Here is a 20,791-nt window from a genome sequence, read left to right on the forward strand (position 1 = left end):
AAGAAAAAATCAACTGTTATCAAGACCTCAAAATCCAACTGCAAAGGCTCTGGCATAAACCAGTACAGGTGGTCCCGGTGGTAATCGGCACACTGGGTGCCGTGCCAAAAGATCTCAGCCGGCATTTGGAAACAATAAACATTGACAAAATTACAATCTGTCAAATGCAAAAGGTCACCTTACTGGGATCTGCACGAATCATCCGAAAATACATCACACAGTCCTAAACACTTGAGAAGTGTTTGACTTGTGATTTTGTGATACGAAATCCAGTATATATCTCTCATTTGATGTGTCATACTGTGTCTTTGTGTCAATAATAATAATAATAATTTTTTTATTCTTATATCCCACCCCATCTCCCCGAGGGAACTCAGGGTGGCTTAGATGGCAACCAAACCCAATAAAACAGCATTAAAATGTGTCAACTTAAAATATGTTGCAGATTACAAGGAATTAACACAAAACATATAAAACATCATACAACATAACTCAGCAACAATCAATAACCAATAGCTGAGTGGAACGGGCATGTTCAGCTCTGAGGCAGGGCAATAATAGGGCTTGTGCAAAATACTACAAGGATGGAACTGGTAATAAAGTGCAGAGGGTTCAGTTAAGGGTAGATGGGCCAAGTAGATTGTTGAACCAATTAATCGAAGGCACATTGGAACAACCAAGTTTTCAGGACTTTCTGGAAGTTAGCCAAGGTGGGCACTAATCTAATTTAATATAATCCAGTTTAAAGCAGATAATTTGGGACCAGATCCTGGGATATAGGGCAGTGCAGAAGGGGCCTCAGTCAGTTGCTTCCTGAGCAACAGGGGAATAGACCCGCATTGATTTTAGTAGCTACTACTTAGTAAGAGGAGTTCAGGGTGGGATTCACTGTGTAACTACAGTGTTTGCACATAAGTAAATCCTCAACAGGATGCTAGCCAACAAACATCAAACAACAAAAATAACAGCAGAAGAAACATGATGGCAAAACAGCTGGAGAAGAATTTTCCAGGATCATGGACACAACTAAATCCTACCCCATATTCGGTCACCCCCCTTGTCCTGTGGGAAAGTAAAAGGATGCCATTTTTATTCCTTTTACACTTTTCATTTGGATTCTAAGAAGGTGCTGTATATCTGATGGGAGTGTTTGCATATTAAGCTCAGTATTGACTTTATTGGATAGCAGCCAGAATTTTAGGTTTTTCACATTACCTGCTATCTTTAATCATGAAAAGTGAGCTGCTGCTTATTTATGTATTCATTTTTAAAGAGGATCAATTCTGGGACACTGCTCCAGTGTTATATATAAATGACACACGCCAAGGTATTTTAGTTAGACTATAGCCTCTTCCAAGGCATTTTAGTTAGGTTATAGCCTCTTCCAAGTATAGCAGCTGTCCACGCCAATGCAATGTGTGCTTGATGTAAATGTAAGTGTGATGTTAACTTTGCTGAGACATACCGTTCTGAAGGGGAACAAATGTCATTTTTCAACACAGCATATATTATCAAAGTGTTTGTTCATGAGCAGAAGTGCCAAAACTTGTTTGCAGGAGAATTCCAGCACACACTAGAACCATTTATTACACAGGCTTATTGAATGTGCTTTCATTTATACATGAAGATCTTTGAATATCATATAATTGATCAAAGGTTCTAGAAAATCCCCAGAAAAGAGGATTCCAGTATGATTCCATGGTCAACTTCTGCACCAAATTTCTGCCAGAAGTTCTGCTGGAAGTTGACTATAGAATCATGAAGGCCTGGAGAGAGCACTTCTCTATGCATTTTCTAGGTCCTCCAGTGTCATTCTATGGTATGCTTCAGATGAAAGTCCAAGGCATCATCCATTTCAGGTAAGAAAAATAGGGTACCAGATTAGCTGAAAACTGAACTACGCAAAGAGTCATGGAATTGATCCCACATGTAATATGCAGGCCTATTGTACTTATTCTTTACTGCTTTCCCAGTCTGCTCCTCACTGATACAAAAGATGCATTTTGCACGCTGTACAATCCAGGGGTCCAGGTGTACTCAGTTTACAGACGGGAAAACTGAATTGAGAAGCCATTTGGCCGACACACATCTATGTGGTCCTTGGTTAACATACACCATGCCTCTGCATTCTGAAGCTCTCCTGTAAAGATGTGGGTTCCTCTCCTCAACAGCTACCACCCAGTCAAAGAAACATTTTTTTAACCATTTAGCACTTTATATCTACATTCTGTTGATTCAGCTGGGCTGCTATATTGATTACATGGATCTTTTAACTGATTTTATTTTAATATATGTTGTTTTATCTTATTTATATACCTGGTTTATTTAATGTTATTATTGTTCTCATGTTGATGTATTTTATTTTATGTATTATGTGTTGTTTGTATGACATCCTTGTGTGCTATTTTGTAAGCTGCCTTGAGTCCCTATGGGAGATGGTAGGTAAAGGTAAAGGTTTCCCCTGACGTTAAGTCCAGTCATGTCTGACTCTGGGGGTTGGTGCTCTTCTCCATTTCTAAGCCAAAGAGCTGGCATTGTCTGTAGACACCTCCAAGGTCATGTGGCCGGCATGACTGCATGGAGCGTTGTTACCTTCCCGCCGGAGCAGTACCTATTGATCTACTCACATTGGCATGTTTTCGAACTGCTAGGTTGGCAGGAGCTGGAGCTAACAGTGGCCGCTCACGCCGCTCCCAGGGTTTGAACCTGGGACCTTTCGCTCTGCAGCTCAGTGCTTTAACGCTCATGGGAGATGGTGGTGGGGTATAAATAAAGTATTATTATTATTATTATTATTATTATTATTATTATTATTATTATTGCAAACTGCCTCACATGCAAGGTTATGACTATTGAGGAGAAATTTGAAATGAAGGTTCCTTCTAAATAAGAATTCACCATACCATTGCAATAATGTAAAATTTCAGCTGAGCATTTACAAATAAAGGTTTTTAAATATCAATTTTACTGTGTTTTAAAAAAGGATTTTATTGGAATATTTCTTAGCAATTAATGCATCTCAGATACAAAGTATATTAAGTTGATGTTTCCTGACTATTTAAACAACTAACATGACAACCATTATAACTGAGTATGGACTTCAACACATTGAATCAGGGAAGTCTTTGGTAAATATGTTTATATTGGTGCTCAGTCATACTCCGTTTAGAAATGAAATGGATGATTTTCCCACCTTCTTCACACTGTTAAATCTATCCGTGTGACACAGTTGTACTCAGGATTCTTCAGGTGATTTGTCATCACACTGTAATCTCTAAGCACTGCTCATCATTCCTCCCCTGTGTTCTTTGTTGAAAAAAAAATCCTCCTCTCTTTGAAATTTCACCTGTTATGTTTCTTCAAGATCTTTCAGTCTACCCCCCCCCTCGGATGACCCACAGGGGAAGGAAGCAAGGAAGGGGGGAGGGAGCAAGCCAGCCAGCAAAAGCGGCGATGCAGCTGTCCTTCTTTTCCTCTCTCTCAGATTTCCCATGCACAGATATATCATGGAAGGAAGGGAAGGGAAAACAGGGCCCTGGAAAGCTTGGTGAGCAAAAGCTAATGGCAGAACTTTCCCTAACAAGGGTATGTTGCTGTTGGCTCCTCCCACAATTTTCCCACCCACAAATTGGGGAAACGTTCATTTTAAATCTGCGAGCAACAAATGCCATCACATTACAGAATTGGCCATTTTGACAATCTACATCCAGATCATTACCAAAAATCCACTTTCCAAGCAGCTCCTGAAATATATGAAAAGAAAACTGTTCCCAACGCTTTAGACACATAAATAATGTTTTTTGTTTGCTTAACTCAGTGTGGTCCAACACGTGGGTCGCGGACCACATGCGGACCACCAATTCATTTTTGTTGCCCTTGCCCTTCTTACTGGAAAAGTATTTTAATTTAACATTTGGAAAAAAACTGTTTACTGCTTTACATTTTTAAGAAACATTTTCTTTCTGGAATATCTACAGACCTCACATTCCTATACTAAATATTCATTGGCCCTTGGGTAACTAAAGGTTGGACCACACTGGCTTAACTGATAAATTTGTACCAAGTCTCTTAGTATTTACAATGTCCTTGATTATTTTGAGAAACCCTTACTTCTATAAAGGTACCAAAGAGATGCAAATGTAAATGTGTGAACAACATTTCAGGGCCTTGGTCTCTCCAATAGGAAATTTGAAGACAGAAGTAAATTTTTATTTGTGGGAGGGAATTCTTATGGGGCAATGATGCAATACCCTCATTTCCCCCTCCTCATAGCTACACCTGATCACATGTCACCATTGTCAATGATATTCTAGATCATCCTTTGACACTCACCATGTTTATGATATCTTCTTCAATTTGATGAAGGTCTGAATACTTCCCTCCAGTTGTGTTAAACGTCAATGGAGACTGGCCAACAAATGTTCTCACTAAAGACAAGAAGATGCTTGTTATCTAATAATGACCATGACATTTAAGGGAGTCACTGCGGCATTTAATGGGAGTCAACAACACAGAGATCTGATTTGTTTGTGTACGGTTGCTCTCATAGGAGCCTGTATAATGAATTTCAGAAACTGATTGAACTTCCAGGTAGGATTACAGTTCCCCAACTACAACTTTTCCAAGTTCTGTGTTTTATCATGGCAATTAAAACCAGTTATCAGAGTATTTCCTGGCATGAAATCACTGTGTGGCGTCACACTGTGTGGTTTGGACTTCAAGCCGAAAGGCAATTAAACAATTAAGCCTAAGTTCTATGAGGTGTCTAGATAAAAGGGAGTCCGCTGTATAATACTGATGGTTACATGATAAAACCGAGAAGTTTTTGATGAGCATAACTATATAAATTTCATGTTGACATAAAGCAGCAGCCATCAAAATAACAGCCAAAAATCAAGAAAATAATGTCTAAAGATATTCCTGGCTAAAATGAACAATCCTTTTAAAATTAAAAGATGTAATATTTCTGTAGATTTCTATCTTACTAAGAAGCTTATTTTCTTTATTTTCTTTCTTCTTTGGTTCTCTTACCTAAATTGCACTTTTCTTTTTCCATTTGGTATCCCAGGAAACAAGTGCATTTGAATGAACCTTGTGTGTTAACACATGTGGCTGATGCTGGGCACAGGTTAGACAGACACTCATCTACATCTGAAAAAGAAGAGAAAAAATACCATCTGTAGCAGGAGACCTTCCACACTACAACTATTCCACTTTAACTGCTATGACTGGGATTTGCTTGTTTAGAATTTACAAGTCTCAGCCAGAGAGCTCCTCTAGTGCCTCTGATAAACTACAAATCAAATGCCTAGATCAAAGCTTTCCAAACTTTCCACGTTGGTGACACGCTTTTTAGATATACATCCTTTCGCAACATGGTCATTCAGTTTTACTAGGAAACCAGAGGTTAAACCAAACCAAACCCTCAAAAGAATTTCAGACAATATATATTATTGATATATATATACATACATATACAATATATATTACTGCATAGACCTGTGGGTCCTCAGATGTTTTCGCCATCGACACCTAGATATCTTAACAGCTGGTAAACTGGCTGGGATTTCTGGGAGTTGTAGGCCAAAATACCTGGGGACCCACAGGTTGAGAAACACTGGAAATTTTCAAACAAAGCTTGGAAATTTTCACTTTACATTTATGTGCTAGAGTTGATTCTTATGTAGTTTCCTCAATTGCTGTTCCATCACAAACATCATTGTCAAGAGATTTTCGTTTCTTAATTAGAAGTGTGTCCATTTTAGTGGTAATTACTGCAACTCAATCAACAAATTGTGCAAATTATAAAAGTTGTAACAGTACCTACACTTGAACAGCACCAGAACTAAACTTCTCAGAATGTTTTTAAATGGAGTCTGGATGGCCATCTATCAGGAGGGCTTTGACTATGCATCCCTAGTTGATGGAGGTTGGGCCACATGCCCTTTGGGGCTCCCTTCCAGCTCTAGTGAAGTATAGACTGCTTGGAAGTCCAGTGAAGTCTCCTTCTCTAGAGGCTTTTGAGCTGAGGTTGGATGGCCATCTGTCAATGGGCCTTTGACTGTGTCTTCCTGCCAGGCATCATTTGTTTGTGGGGGGGGGGCAATTTTCATGTGACTCACCTGTGGACTGCAGGCAACACACTAGTGTGCCTCAACACAAAGTTTGGAAAGTTCTGTCCTAGATTGATGGTGGGGTCTCCTTCTCTGGATGTCTTCACACCTGCCAGAGATGCTTTAGTTCAGTGGTTCTCAACCTGTGGGTCCCCAGGTGTTTTGCCTACAGCCAGATTACCAGCTGTTAGGATTTCTGAGAGTTGAAGGTCAAAACATCCGGGGACCCACAGGTTGAGAACTACTGCTTTAACTGGAGATGCTGCATTAAACTGGGATTAGATTTAATGGCCAATAAAACCATTTTCTCTTTAAGAGGATGGCATACCGATGCGAACCCTAAGATCATCCGGGGAGGCGCTCCTCTCGCTCCCGCCTTTGTCTTAAATGCAACTGGTGGGGACGAGGGTGAGGGCCTTCTTGGCAGTGCCCCCCCCCCAGCTCTGGAACTCTCTCCCCAGGGAGATCAGGTTAGCTCCTTCCCTGCCTATTTTCCACCGGGAATTGAAAACATGGCTGTTCCGGAGCGCGTTTGAATCAATAGGCCCAGTAGAGTTGTCATCAGAATAATTCTCTATGTTTATAAAATTGTACGGCATTTTATCACTGTTACTTATGTCCATGATATAGCACTTTATGAAACCTGTCCCCGCTGGTTTGCTTTAATGACTCTGATTTTATCTGCTTGGATTTTAATGTATTGTTCATTATATTATTTTGTTTATTGTTGAAATGTTTTAAGTTTTTGTCAAATATGTTGTGTCGTTGTTGGGCTTGTCCCTGTTGTGAGCTGCCCCGAGTCCCTTCGGGGAGATGGGGCGGGATATAAAAATAAAGTTTATTATTATTATTACTACCTGCCATTATATACTGCTTACCTATACTGCAGTCTTCTCCTTGCCAACCAGGTAAACACCGGCATTGGAATTTGCCTGTCAAACTGTCCAATGCACACATTCCATTATTTAGACACGTACCAACAGTACACACATTGGCTGTGAAACAAAACATTTAGAGTATTAAAATAATCAAACTCTCTGCATTCCACAAATTTGGTTACTTTGGCAACATGAATATCATTTCTAACTCATGCCAACCCTAAGATGAATCTATCTCAGGGTTTTCTGGGCAGGATTCGTTCAGCAAAGGGTGTGCCTTGCCCTCTCTTGAAGCTGAGAGAGTATGACGCAGGACTTCATATCCTGGTCCCCAGAGTCATAGCCCAGCACTCAAACTGCACCAGCATGCTGGCTCTCAACAACGAATATACCTTTCACAAATTGGCCTATAGGTTGGGAACCACACCTAGAGACTATTTCTGCCAAATTACAGTTTTAGCAAATGTATTGAGTAACGATAAAACTTCCTATCTGCACAGATAATGCTATGCCAGAAAACAAAACTATGCTATTATAGAAGTGGACCTTGCAATAAAATCTTGTGATGTTGAAGCGGTTGAAGTTCAGGCTCAACCATGTCCTTTTCTACAATGCTCGATTTCATCTCCTCTACACAACCATTGGAAAAGTCATATTGGAAAAGCTCCCAGAATCCCCCAGCCAACATGGTTACAGAGGTTTTCCAACCTGTGCCCCAACTCCAAAGCTTCAGGTTTTCTGCCCTATCTCCAACAGATACTGAGTATTTTATGGCTACTCAGCGTGTTCATTTGGAATGTGGCTTTTTTCATGTCCAACATTTTTGCTTCCCCCTCTATTTTTGCAAATATGGCATCCCCCTGAGTATTCTGATAACTGCCCTTTGTTTTTCAGTAGGCTTTTTTTTTCCTGCATGGCCCTAAATAACCCAACACCTGAATCTGCTATTGGTATATATGATACTTTGTTTTTAAGAAAAAAACTATCTTGGGAGTTAGTTATTTTACATGTACTATATGTGATATGAGTCATTTTCATTTTTTCCTTTTTGGATTAGTTCAGTTAGCTTATAAAACCCTTTTATGAAATTCACAGTCATTTTTCACACATTTTGAAAAAAAAAATCTCACAACTATACAATTTTCCAAAGCTAGTTGAATTCATGTTGGTGTGTTTCCATAATTTTCAAAGAAGGGTTACCTTTTCCATGAGAAGTTGGGAATGTCTTTGGGCTTCTTGACCAAGCAACTGTAGTTGCTTTGGTGGAAACTGAAGAAAGAGCAAAAGTCTCTGCAGTGGTTTTGCTAGAAGTCAGGATGGGCAGCTGAGTAGTGGCAATCGTGTGCTCTTTAGTAGTAGTTACACTGCCTTGTTCTGTCCCTTTTGTTGACATTTCAGAGGTGTGAGATACCTTGGTTGTAGAAAATGGCAGAACTTTGTGAGGGTCTGCAGTGGTCAAAGCATCTGTACTTGATGCCGAAGTAGGCAATCTTAATGTTGTATATTTTATAAGTTTCTTCCCTGTTGTTATCTCCACCTTTTGAGTAGTTGCTCTTGGTAAGGAAGGAGCTGTTGCTTTTTCAGCTTTGTAACCTGTGGTGCTTTCTGGCAAATATGTAGGAGAGGTAGTTAATATGGGAAGTGATTTTCCAACACTGGTTCCAGAGATAGAAGTGTTTTGTCCTTTGCTGCCCTCAGTTTCCTCTAGGGAGACTGTCACTGGCGAAGAATATTCAGTAGTTTCTGTCAGAAGAGGAGAAAGTTCTGTTGACTGTAATACTTTACTATCCTTTGAAGGATCTGTCCCAGTTTGATTGTGATACTCAGTGAGGTAACTTCCAGATGTATGGGAGTCTATTTCAGTTGTTTCTTCAGATGTAACCATAGGGACACTTGTTTCAAGACCTTCACTAGACTGTGGCAATGAAGGTGACGAAGAAACTGAAGGCAGTTGGGATGGCAATGGGGTCAATGCAGTTGATGACAGCCTATGTGAAAATGTTATCAAAGGTGTTTCAGGAGTTGCTGAAAATGGCAATGGGAAAGTGGAGGAAGGTGATGGGTGAGAAGGCTCTGATGAGACCAACAGTATTGGCGGCTGAGTAGGAGGAAGTGAATCCTCTTTTAATGATGTTGGTGAGGAAGTGGTAAATGACATGCTGCTAGCAAATGAAGGGTCAGGTGTTGAATACAACTGGTTTGTGTGTGGCTCACTCACTGTAGAAGGGTACCCTGGTGTATGTGGGGCATGTGCAGCCAAAGGCTCTGTTGATGGTTCAGGGAAATCCACGTCACCAGAGGACATGCTACTTCCTCTGCTCTGGTTCACAGGAAATGAGGACTGAACAGATTCTGAAGAACTGGAAGTTTCTGTGTAAAAAGTGGAATGATTTAATGAGTCAGCTGATGATGTGCTGTTGTGTGAAATAGAGAGCAACGTCCTTTCTCCACCCCTGGTGAAGGTGGTTGAGATGTATGTGCTATCAGTATGAGAAACAGAAATTCGTTTGCCAGTGTCAGTACTACTAATTGGCCCGTAGCCTGTTCCAGTGTCTGAAATACAAATGAATGTGATCATTAGTTAATAATATGAAGTTTGCATTGATACGTAAAAATCAAACACAGTAACAGCTTTTAGGATTTCTGGGAGTTGAAGGCCAAAACATCTGGGCACCCACAGGTTGAGAAACACTGATCTAGCACAAAGATTTGTAAACCAAGATGTGCAGGTGCATTTGCTTTTCATTTAATTATCCAAATGCATAACCCTGTATGAGCAAGACTCCCTTCCTTTTTCCTAACATCTTCTTAAAAGACATCGCTCAGATTAGAATGTTTAACAGCAGATTTATGTGATGCACTTCCTCAAATTCTCATAGGCACATTTTAATTTCAATTAAATAATTCAATTAATAAGTGAGGTGATATTTATAGAAATAAACTCTGTAACTTAGTTAGCAAGTTAATTCAAAGCTCTGCTGAGAACATCTAGAGCAGTGATTCCCAAAGTGGGCGCTACCGCCCCCTGGTGGGCGCTGCAGCGATCCGGGGGGGCGGTAATGGACACAGGTGTATTTGGGGGTGACGAATAACTGTATTACCTTTCTATTCTGAGTTCAAAAAATAGTTTCATAATTTCAAACTTCAATGTCTCTAATTTACACCTTTCTTTACTATATTTTATGAAAAAGGTAGAAACATTAATACATATATCTTTCTGTTTAATTTTAAAAATTTAATTTTCAGGGGGCATTGAGTAATATTTTTTCCAGAAAGGGGGTGGTGGGCCAAATAAGTTTGGGAGCCAGTGATCTAGAGCTTCAAACTACAGAACAAAAATATAAAGAGCACAAAAGTAGCATTTTTACTGGCTTGTTTTGATTCAATTTCACCAAAAATATGTGGCCCAACAAAACATGTTGTTTTGTAGAAAATATATGGTTGACTGTTATACAATGACTGCTGAAAAAAGGCACAACGTAAAACTAACCTGAAGATTCACTTTGGAAGGAAGAAGACGTTGGTATCCTTGATGAGTGGATACTTTGAGAAGTCTCAGTTGAAGGCCCAGAGGTACCAAAATCTGCTGATAAGTCAGTTCTTATAGATCCAATATCTGGTGAAGAAGGGTTCAGTTCTGAGCAGTTTGGCTTTTCAGTATATGAGATGCTTTCAGTCACTTCAGAAAACGTAGTGTTAATGCTGGTTTGCATAGTTTCCTCTTCTGCTGAAGTGTAGGTGCTTTCAGTATAAGAATGGGAAATGCCTGAGTCACTCACTGAATGCTGAACACTTCCAATAGCTGAAATGGGAATTGAGAAATTAAAATGTAAATTATGCTCGCATGATCAGAATTTGTGCAAGTAGTCCCCAAGTTAGGTTTGTTCTTAAGATGAATTTATATGTAAGTCAGAACAGGTACTTACATACCTGTCAGCAAGTCCAGTAGCTCAGAGGTTTAACCTGCTGCACCATCGGGGGCCTATTTATTAATGCTCAAATAAATATTTTAATTATTACAATCCTCTCCCACCCCATAGCTACACAGAATGTGTACACAGATGAACCAATAGGAACACATACTTATATGTACATAATATACACTTAAACCTAAATATTTAGTTTGTATGGTCCAACACAGCATGGCATAGTGGTTTGTGCCTTGGAAAATGACCTTGGGGACCAGAATTAGAATCACAATTCAACTATGGAAGCCCATTGGGTGACCTTGGGCAAGCCACATTTTCTTATCCTCAGAGTAATGCAAAGGGAAAATACCTCTGAGCATATTCTGTTGAGAAAACATCGTAATAGGTTTGCCTTTGGGTTATCATAAGTTGGAAATGACCTGAAGGCACACAACAACAACACAACTCCCTACACAATGCAAATAACATTAAGTACAGCCAGTTCCTCTTTTTGTCTCTGTCCTAAGAAAACTCACTTGAGGAATCCTGTGATGGAGATGAATATATTGGAATTAAGGAGGAATGTTCAAGTGAGTTCTCTGTAGAAGCTGCAGACGTTTCTTCTTCACTTAATGACACATTATATTTTTCAGTCTTTGCCACAGATGCTAATGTCAAGGATGGATGTGAAGAATTAAAAGTTTCGGTATCATCCGTGCTCATATCTACATCATCTGGAGAAGTGCTGTTATCTGGCAGAGATCTCACAGTCCTTTCTCCACTATGTGTTGATGTAGGAGAAAGGTATCCACTAGCTGTAGAAGCACTGGGAAGCCTTTTTTCTGCAGTTGATCCTTGATCGGTCTGAATATTGTTTCTAGTGCCTAAAATGAGATTAAATGTGGAGAAGAGGGAGAGAAAACACACACTCCATAACCACCACTTCTTATAATACGTTTAAAGTCTTAACCATATGTCAGCCTTCACCACTTAATCCATACATCTTTTTGAGACATGCTTAAATTATCTTGATTTCAAAGAAACATAAAGCATGCCTGTTTCAGGGTGATACATGCTAAGGTTAGCAACTGGAACCCAGATGAACTTCAGCATGCCTTTGTCCAATTTATATCCTGAAGCGTTCTGGTTCCAAAAAGATTTATATAATAATTACAGCATTCTCATAAAACTGAAGTTCCTTGCAGAGCAGCACAAGTTATTTTTAATGAAAAAAGGTCAGTTTTGAATGTTTTACATTAGTTCTGTAAAATCAGAAATGCCATCACTCCTTCACTTTAAATAATAATTTCATAATTTGAAACTACAGGCTTGCTCTGTGTGCGTGCGTGTGTAATCACTTAAGAAGCCATATTTATATCCCACTCTCTTTCTAAAGATCTCAGGGTGGCGTACAATAAAAGCAGTTGGATTTCTATCAGACATTTAACTGAGGCAACTACATATATTTAAAAACTTACTTGAAAGATCTGTTGTAGAAAATAAATATGAGGAGGTGTTGGAAGAATGTGTAAATAAAGATTCTCTTAAAGATTCAGTGAAATCTCTCCCTGTAAACAGGGAGCTTTCCTTTCCATTTTGCACTGTAGCAGATGAGGCTTGGGTTAAAACTGGTGAACTGGCACCTTCCAAATGAGAAGCTGAGAGATCAGTTGAATCTGTAGATTTGGTCCATTTGGTGAGCATTTCTTCTGTCCCATCTCCACTTCTGGCAAGACGGGCAGCAGAAGACACACTCGCGGTCAGAGTAGCCACCTTTTCAGAGGGATGCTGGTGGTCCCTGGCATCTAGATGAGAATAAACATAATAATACATACAGTGCAAAATAATACATACAGACTAGTGCAAGGTAGATTCATCATGTTTTATGGGGGCACAGAAATGAGACTGGGGGACTGCATTCAGCTCAAAGTCCATACTTCTCTCACCACGGACCAATCCTCACATTTCCACAGAAAGCCTGGTGTACCACTGATATTAAGCTGTGCTCTGAAATATATAACACATTATATCTTAATACTTCACCTGTTACTTCTGAGGGAGATGGAGAATGTGGAACCGTGGCTTCAGTGAAATTCAAGTTCTCAGGTGACAAATCCATTCCTTTGGTCTCTACCCAAGTCAACACTGTTGAAAAATCAGTATGCCCTGAGGAGCGGGAGATTTCCCTGCCAGAGGTTGTGGACATTTGTGACAATTTATGGGAACTGCTGATATCTGTTACTGTTTGCAATGTCCTCTCTTCACCACTGCCAGATAGACCCAGGGCAGATGTGTTGTCCATGTGAGAAATCAAAACATCTCTGTCTCTGTTTGAGCTGCTGTTCAGCAGACTAGTGTCTTCAGTAGCTGAAATACAACAATAAGAAGCTAGATGTGCCATCTCCATGTATTGAAAATGAATCACATATTTCCTTGCAATTGCTTATTTCATTCCTAAAAGAATATTTGGCCATTCTTTCCAATACTAGGGTAATAGAATCTATGGTTTTCAAGATGTTGTTGACACCAGTTCTCTTCAGTATCAGTCAGGGTGGAGAATGGTTAGGAATTATGGGGGTTATCATCCATCGACAACTAAGTCACAAGTTCCTTGGTTCTGTTTCTACTGAAACTATTAAACATGGAAAGGATATCAAGGATTAAAATTCTTATAACAAGGACATATTTTGTGTATTGGCCAAATAAAAGTTTCATTGCTTCTGTGTTAAGATGCCTCTTGAAAGGTATTGATTCTCTGTGTTTAAAAATTGACTTAATGTGTGTTCCCTTATTGCCGAGGTCCTCAACCTGTGGGTCCCCAGGTGTTTTAGCCTACAACTCCCAGAAATCCCAGCCACTTTACCAGCTGTTAGGATTTCTGGGAGTTGAAGGCCAAAACATCTGGGGACCCACAGGTTGAGAACCACTGCTTTATTGCATACATAGCACTTTACTGTGGATGAGAGACTGAGAAATTCTGAGTCACAGGAAGATTAATACAATTTACGTATATGGGCTACATGAGTCCTTTCACCCACCCCACCAAAACTGGGAGGGAGCCATTTTTATGTGCTGCATAATGCCATGCAGTCATGCCAGCCACATGATCTTGGAGGTGTCTATGGACAATAGCGGCTCTTCGGCTTAGAAATGGAGATGAGCACCAACCCCCAGAGTCGGTCATGACTGGACTTAATGTCAGGGGAAAACCTTTACCTTTACCTTAATGCCAGTCTCCACAATTTCACCACATTTTGTGCCTTCCCACATTTTTTAAAAGGCTTGTAGAGGTGACCTTTCAACTTATACAAGTTTTTCTTCAAAACTGAATTGACTTAAGAAGGAAATCTTATAGTTCTTATGTTGTTGTATTTGGGGGGGGGGGGGTCCACAGTAACTCCCAGAGGTTGGTGTTTAAATCTGTCTATGGGACTGCATCCTTCTAGATTTGCAGTTTGGTGAGGCACCAGCCTTCTTTGGCAGAGAACGTTAAAGACCTTGTTAAACTATAACTCCCATGATTCCATACCATTGATCCAGGCCAGTTAAAGGCGTATCAAACTGGATAATTTCCAGTGTATATGTGTCCTTATAAGGCCAATGCAAACTGCCTAACCCCTGACAGTTGCTCATCCCTCATCTAGAGGGTATTGTGAATTTTGCTTTGTGAAGTAAGGTAACATCTCGGAGGCCTTTTTTAATCACTCATCTCCATATAAGAAATGAGCCAATAAATATAACAATAATAGTTCTTTGTTATGGACTACGGAATAAGTGACTCCATGTATACCTTTCAAAAGTGGGGCATTATCAGTATGTCACTCTATGAGAGATGGAAAGCTATAGTGTTGGAAACCATCATCATTTACCTGTTGTTTCTGAGACATCCTGATAAAGAGTAACTGCTTTCTCAGTGAAATCTTTGTCTCTTGGTGACAAATCAATTTGTCTCGTCTGCACCAAAGTCAAAGCATATGAAGAATCAGGGAGGCTTGAAGAGCTGGAAATTTTATCACTAGCAGTTGTGAACATTTGTGTCGCATGGTGAGAACTGCTGACATCTCTTAATGTTCGTAATGTCCTCTGCCCTCCTTTTTCAAACAGATCTGAAAGAGATGCACTCTCTGTGTGAGAACTGGAAATGCCTCTCTCTGTGTTTGAGCTGCCATATTCTTCAGCTGAAATGCAACAATAATACCGTGGGTTGTAATTTTAACAATATTTGTAATTTCAACAGTATATTTTGACTGCAAATTTTAAAAGCATTTTAACATTAATTTTAAACAATTACATTTTATAAATCATTTTAAAATGTTAAAAACATAAAAGTTACAACAATTTAAATATTTTAAAACAATTTTAACAATCAAAATTTCAGATAGAAACTTTATATGCTGAAACCCTGGGCATGTGCCTTTCTTTTGGGGGGGGGGGGGTCCAGGTGCCTCGCTGGGCTTTCTAGCAGGGCATCGGGAGACAAAAGAAAACCCTTTTAAAGCCTTTAGAAAGGAAAATAACTCACCTGGCAGTCATTTCCCCTTCTCTGGAGCTTTTCTGGCTCCTACCAATGATGCACCAAGAGAAGGGGGGCCTTCTCTTGATGAGTTATTTTCCTTTTTAAAGGCTTTTTAAGGGGTTTAGGGAGGGTGTGGGGTTGTCTTGGGTTTCTTGGACTCCAACAGCCCAAGAAACCAAAGACAGATGTGCAGATGGGCACCAGAAGTCGTGGTCCCATGTACACAGTCCCCGCACCTGGAAAGACATGGGTCTTCTGAAAGATCCGAGTCATTCCAGTAGACAAATTATCTCAGCAAAAAGCAGGGTTTTCCTGCTTTGTGCCGAATGCAGTTACATTTACTTGAGGTGTTGTCTGGACGCCCCAGGTAAATATGTGGGAGGGCATACGTTTTAGGGTCTGTCTGGATGGGCCCTCTGTGATAGATTCACATTAGAATCAGAAATGACTTGAAGGAACAGAACAACTAGAGTGATATGTTTATTCTTCCCTACCTGTGTTGCCTATTTCATGTATGTTCTACTTTGATTTATAGTTGCCCATTCATGTCTTATATTGGACCTTTTAAAGGCTTGTGGATTATTGTTAATATTTTGTGCTTTTATAATTATATTATTTTATATTATGTTTTGTTGAACTTGTTTTAATATGATGTTTGTTGTTTTTAACTGTTGATCTTATGATGTAATGTGATTGATCGGGCTTGTCCCCGTGTGAGCTGCTCCGAGTACCCGTGGGGAGATGGTGGCAGCATATAAAAATAAAGTTATTATTATTATTTATTCTCTCACCAAAAAGTATAAATAAATCCAATTTAGAAAATATTCAAATTTAGAAATGTTAGGATAATAATTATTTTTAATGTCACAACAACATTTCTCCAGGACATTTATGATATTTTATTTATTATAATATTAACAAGCAAGCACAAATAATTTGCTTCAGAGCCAAAAAAAAATCTGAATGCTACCCAGCTGATACTATTGGATATATAGCATATGGAACAATAGTAATGAAACACAGACTAATCATGGTTGTATTACAAAACATTATGGTTTTAGTGAGATTTAACCCTAAAATGGGTCAGGACTTTTCTAGTTATCTGCTCTGTTTCTCTTCCTTTTTAATGTTCATATCCAATATTTTGGTTTTACACCAAATAAGTGATACTTTAACTTGACACCAGGAACAAATAAGATAATATTTTTTCTGATGGGTCTATGGACCATAATAAATGTTGTTGTAATAATTTTTACCTGTTGTTTCTGAAGAAGTCTGAGTTTCTTTAAGTATTGCTTCAGTAAAATCAGTGCCTCCTGGTGACAAATCCATTTGGCTGGTCTGAACTGGATTTAGTATAGAAGAAAAATTGGGCAAGCCTGAAGAAGTGGAGATTTCATTGCTCAGCTTTGTGGATATTTGTGTTGCGCTGTGAGAACTGCTGGTGTCTCCTGGAGTTTTTAATGTCCTCTTTCCATCTCTGTCAAACAAACCTGGAACAGATTTTCTCTCAGTGTGAGAAGTGTAAACACTTCCATTTATATTTAAGCTGCTGTTTTGTTGGCCATTATCTTCATCAGCTGAAACATAACAGTGAGAAATTAGATATGTCATCTCAATATACCAAAAAAAGTGTGCTGGAACGGAATTCTATGAATAGTGTGGACTGCTCAAAAGACAATTGGTTCCAGAGCAAATCAAGCCTGAACTCCACTTAAAAACCAAGATGACTAAACTGAGATTGTTGTACATTTGACATAGTATACAAGTTCATTTCTGGGCACAATTCAAAGTGCTGATCATGACCTACAAAACTCTATACAGCTTGGGTCCAGAGACCAGTCCACTGCTGGCCATGTGGGGACTTGCATGCTGCTGATAGAGTTTAAATTTACTATCCTTTGTCCTCATTTGCACATGCCAAATCCCTTTTATACATGCACTAAAACCCAGAAGAAACCAGGATAAAAAGGGGATGGGGGTGGCTAAATGATGTTCCACAAAAGTGTGTGCTGAATCGGGTTAACCGCTGAAAAGCATGTATTTAAAAGGTGCGCTTAAATCCTGATTCTGTCCAAAAATGTGCAGTCATGGAAAACATGTGACTTCCTTCCTATACCCTGCTCCAGGGTATGTGCACATTTTAAAAGCCCGAAATAGATGGTCAGTACTGTCAAAAAATGGAGCCATGTACACACAGGTGGTTAAATGGAAGCACAATTGGAAAGCAATTACAGTTAGAACTCTCTGAAACAATTTCTTTGTTCTGATCTTTATTAAATTAAACAAAGCTGGAATTTATATCTGAGTGAGGAGAGAGAATAAGAAATTTGCTTGTGTGTACATTGAGATAACATGAGCACACAGAGATTTTTAAAAAAGTGCTCTGGATGTCCTTCGTCTATCTTGTGGATTTCTAAAAGTCGTTATGAAGAAAGGTGTCAGGATGGTAAGGGACCATTTCCCGGGACTGATAGATCTGTGACTGGACTTGCTGTCAGGTCCCACGATTCTTAAACCCACCTATTTTATCTGAATTTTCACACTGCCTGGAAGCACCCTAAGAAGGGGAGGCCTCTGTTTCCACTGAAATCCCCCCAGACCAACTGAACAATAACATAGATATATAATACAAAATGTAGGTCTTTAACTCCAACCTTGCCACTTTTCCTTTCTTCTGTATGATTTTAAAAATATTTTTGCCTGATGAAGAAGCTAACAGACCTTTGAAATCTTGTACAAAGTGCTATCTGCAGTTTGGTTGCCAATAAAGATATAATTCTTGGGGATTTTGTTTTATTTTACCTCGTGGCCAACATAACAATCCCTGAATATGTTTCCTGGAGAAATGAAAGTTCAAATATTTTCTTTCTTAAACATAATATTTTGTTTGGACATCAAAGCCTGTTTGCTGAATTCATGATGTCACTTTCCTAAGAGCCAGCAATTTTACTTGTTCAGAACACCTGTCATAAACAACTTTATTATTATTAGACCAACTCTTTAGTTCTGAAATATAGTTTTTCCTTCCTATGTTAAACCCTTGAATCTGATTGTGTTGTGACAGTATTTTTAAAATGTTCTTTCGTTTATTCAAAATGTGTTGATATCTCATCTGAACACGATCAAAATAGTTTTCTCTAACATATGTAGACTAGCTTCCCATTTGTGAAACAAAATGGCATAAATCAAATTTAACATCAGTTTAATGTACTTTTTGGGTCACTGCAGTATGGTTCTGCACTGACCATACAATAATCAAAACCCTTCCAAAATCTACCTTCTGCCCTCCAACCAACACAGCCATTTCCATGTTGTTGGAGAGTAGGTAGATGAACATTATCTACTATAGGAAAATAAGTGGACATGCTCATTTCATCCCCCTTCCCTCCAACAACACAAAAAGCAATAGTAGTAATAAGTGTGCTGTTTAAAAAGTGGATTTTTAAAGCAGCATCAGGAGACATGTCTAGAAAGAGATGCTGATGTAACAGAAACATGTTGCCTGAAGCAGCATCTTGGTCTTCATTTTTTTCTTAACTATCTCTGTCTTTTATATCTGATATTTTAAAAACTCAGAAATCAGAAATTGTGCTTTTATATCAATGGCATCTTTCTTATTGATAAACTTCAAAATCCAAATGAAAGTCTACAGATAGCTTTAACTTTCCAAACTGTTCTAAAAATTATCCTTCTTTAGCAACCATTTTATCTGTAATCTAAATCTTCTACATTTTGTGTTAGCTTCACCCCACACAAAGCCTTAGTAGCTTCTCTTTCTAATCTAGGCATAACCTTATTTGGTCTTTCTCTTTTTTTGAATCTGAACATTTTTTATTTCTTTTTACCCTAGACAAGCATAATAATTTTCCCAAAACCTTTCCCCCAGATAAGCATATCAGTATTCTGAATCCCAAGGAGATCTTCATCCATCACCTGTTGTTTCAGAAGTATCCTGAGAAAATGTTGCAGCTTCCTCAGTGAAATCAGTATCTCCAAATGATAAGTCTGTTCCTCTGCTCTGTACTGGAGTCAAAGCATAAGAAGAATTTGGGAGGTCTGAAGAACTGGAGATTTCATTTCTAGTGGCTATAGATATTTCTGTTGTATTATGAGAACTACTAATATCAATCAGAGTTCGTAACATAGTCTCTCTGCTTCTCTCGGACAGACTGGGAGCAGATAGATTGTCCATGTGAGAACTGGAAAGGCTTCCAGCTGTGTATGAAATGCTTCTTATAGGAACATGGTCTTCAGGAGCTGAAACACAACGGAAAAAATACAGTTAAACCTCAACTTTCATGGGTTTCGCTTGTGTTTGTATTACTGCCTTCGTAATAAATGAGCCCAAGCAAAGGAAAAGCAGCCTTATGGCCCAGAAGCAGGGAAGATTGCCAACTATCAGCTTCTTCCTTTGGAAGGAATGAAGAGAAACATCCTTCCATTCTCTCCACTCATTCCAAGGGCAAGAAGGACAGCTGCTCTGCTGCCTGGAGGCAGGAAAGCCCACTATCAACCCACTTCTGCCTTTGGAACAGGTGACCACAAGTGTTGCAGCAGGATTGCAAATAAATTTACATTCGTTTATGTATAGTTTTTAATATTGAGTTGTATTATTAGGAAAAAGAAAAACACAAATGAATAAACTAATAGAACAGGTTCAAATGGGGGTGCTCCCCATCCCCGGCCAAGTCCTGACAGCAGCCCATCCCTAATCCATCTGATGACTTTCTCTCCTTTCTTACGTTATTTACATTTTAAGTTTCATCTTCATAATAGACATGTGAAACTCTGTTCTGACATCAGGAACAAGAGAAATCATTATATTTTACCTGTTGTTTCTAAAGGAGCCTGGCTATTTGCAACAAGAACTTCAGTAAAATCAGTTTCTCCTGTTGATAACTCCATCTTACTGGCCTGTACCAGGTTGTTAATAGTTGTGGCTATCTCTGTTGCATTCTGAGAACTGCTGACATCTCTTGGAGTTCGTAATGTTCTCTCTCCGTCTCTTTCAGAAAGAACTGAACCATCCCTGCTATCATTGTCAGATATGGAAACATCCCTCTCTGTAACTGAGCTGCTCTTTAGAGGTCCATCATCACTATCACCTGAAATACACAAAGAAGGTGAATGTGTAATCTGCATGTATCAGGAGGATTTCACACATTTTATTCTGCTTAATTTAAATTAATTCCATCCTTTTTAATTGTGGTATTGTATTGTACAATGCAAAATTCTGTTTTCTTTGTATTATATAAAGACACCAACGATGTTGTCTGCACCCCACCCTCAAGTGCCTCAAGGAGAACAGCAGTGTCACATAAAGCAGATGTGAAAACTACCAAGATTGCCAAACCCCGATGGAGCCCATGATCA

The 20,791-nt window shown here is 39.1% G+C and overlaps 1 protein-coding gene across 4 annotated transcripts in view; it reads right to left on the reverse strand.

Annotated features, from left to right (window-relative positions):
- Positions 1-20,565, reverse strand: part of heg1 (heart development protein with EGF like domains 1) — a 56,028-nt gene extending 35,463 nt beyond the window's left edge. For 2 of the 4 annotated variants that reach the window (XM_062973105.1, XM_062973038.1), the window contains exons 1-12: positions 20,248-20,565; positions 19,352-19,675; positions 16,672-16,995; positions 14,769-15,077; positions 12,943-13,266; positions 12,378-12,704; positions 11,436-11,783; positions 10,482-10,793; positions 8,192-9,544; positions 6,992-7,108; positions 5,032-5,151; positions 4,333-4,427 (exon numbers count right to left, since the gene is read on the reverse strand). In XM_062973105.1, coding sequence (XP_062829175.1) covers positions 4,333-4,427; positions 5,032-5,151; positions 6,992-7,108; positions 8,192-9,544; positions 10,482-10,793; positions 11,436-11,783; positions 12,378-12,704; positions 12,943-13,266; positions 14,769-15,077; positions 16,672-16,995; positions 19,352-19,675; positions 20,248-20,560 — 4,266 coding nt within the window. In that variant the 5' untranslated portion in view covers positions 20,561-20,565. The remainder of the gene's footprint in view (positions 1-4,332; positions 4,428-5,031; positions 5,152-6,991; positions 7,109-8,191; positions 9,545-10,481; positions 10,794-11,435; positions 11,784-12,377; positions 12,705-12,942; positions 13,267-14,768; positions 15,078-16,671; positions 16,996-19,351; positions 19,676-20,247) is intronic. The other 2 variants (XM_016993828.2, XM_008109437.3) reach the window with 2 other exon arrangements.
- Between the last annotated feature and the right edge of the window lie 226 nt (positions 20,566-20,791).

Source organism: Anolis carolinensis, chromosome 1, assembly GCF_035594765.1.
Source record: "Anolis carolinensis isolate JA03-04 chromosome 1, rAnoCar3.1.pri, whole genome shotgun sequence".
In the NCBI taxonomy this organism is placed as follows: Eukaryota; Metazoa; Chordata; class Lepidosauria; order Squamata; family Dactyloidae; genus Anolis; species Anolis carolinensis.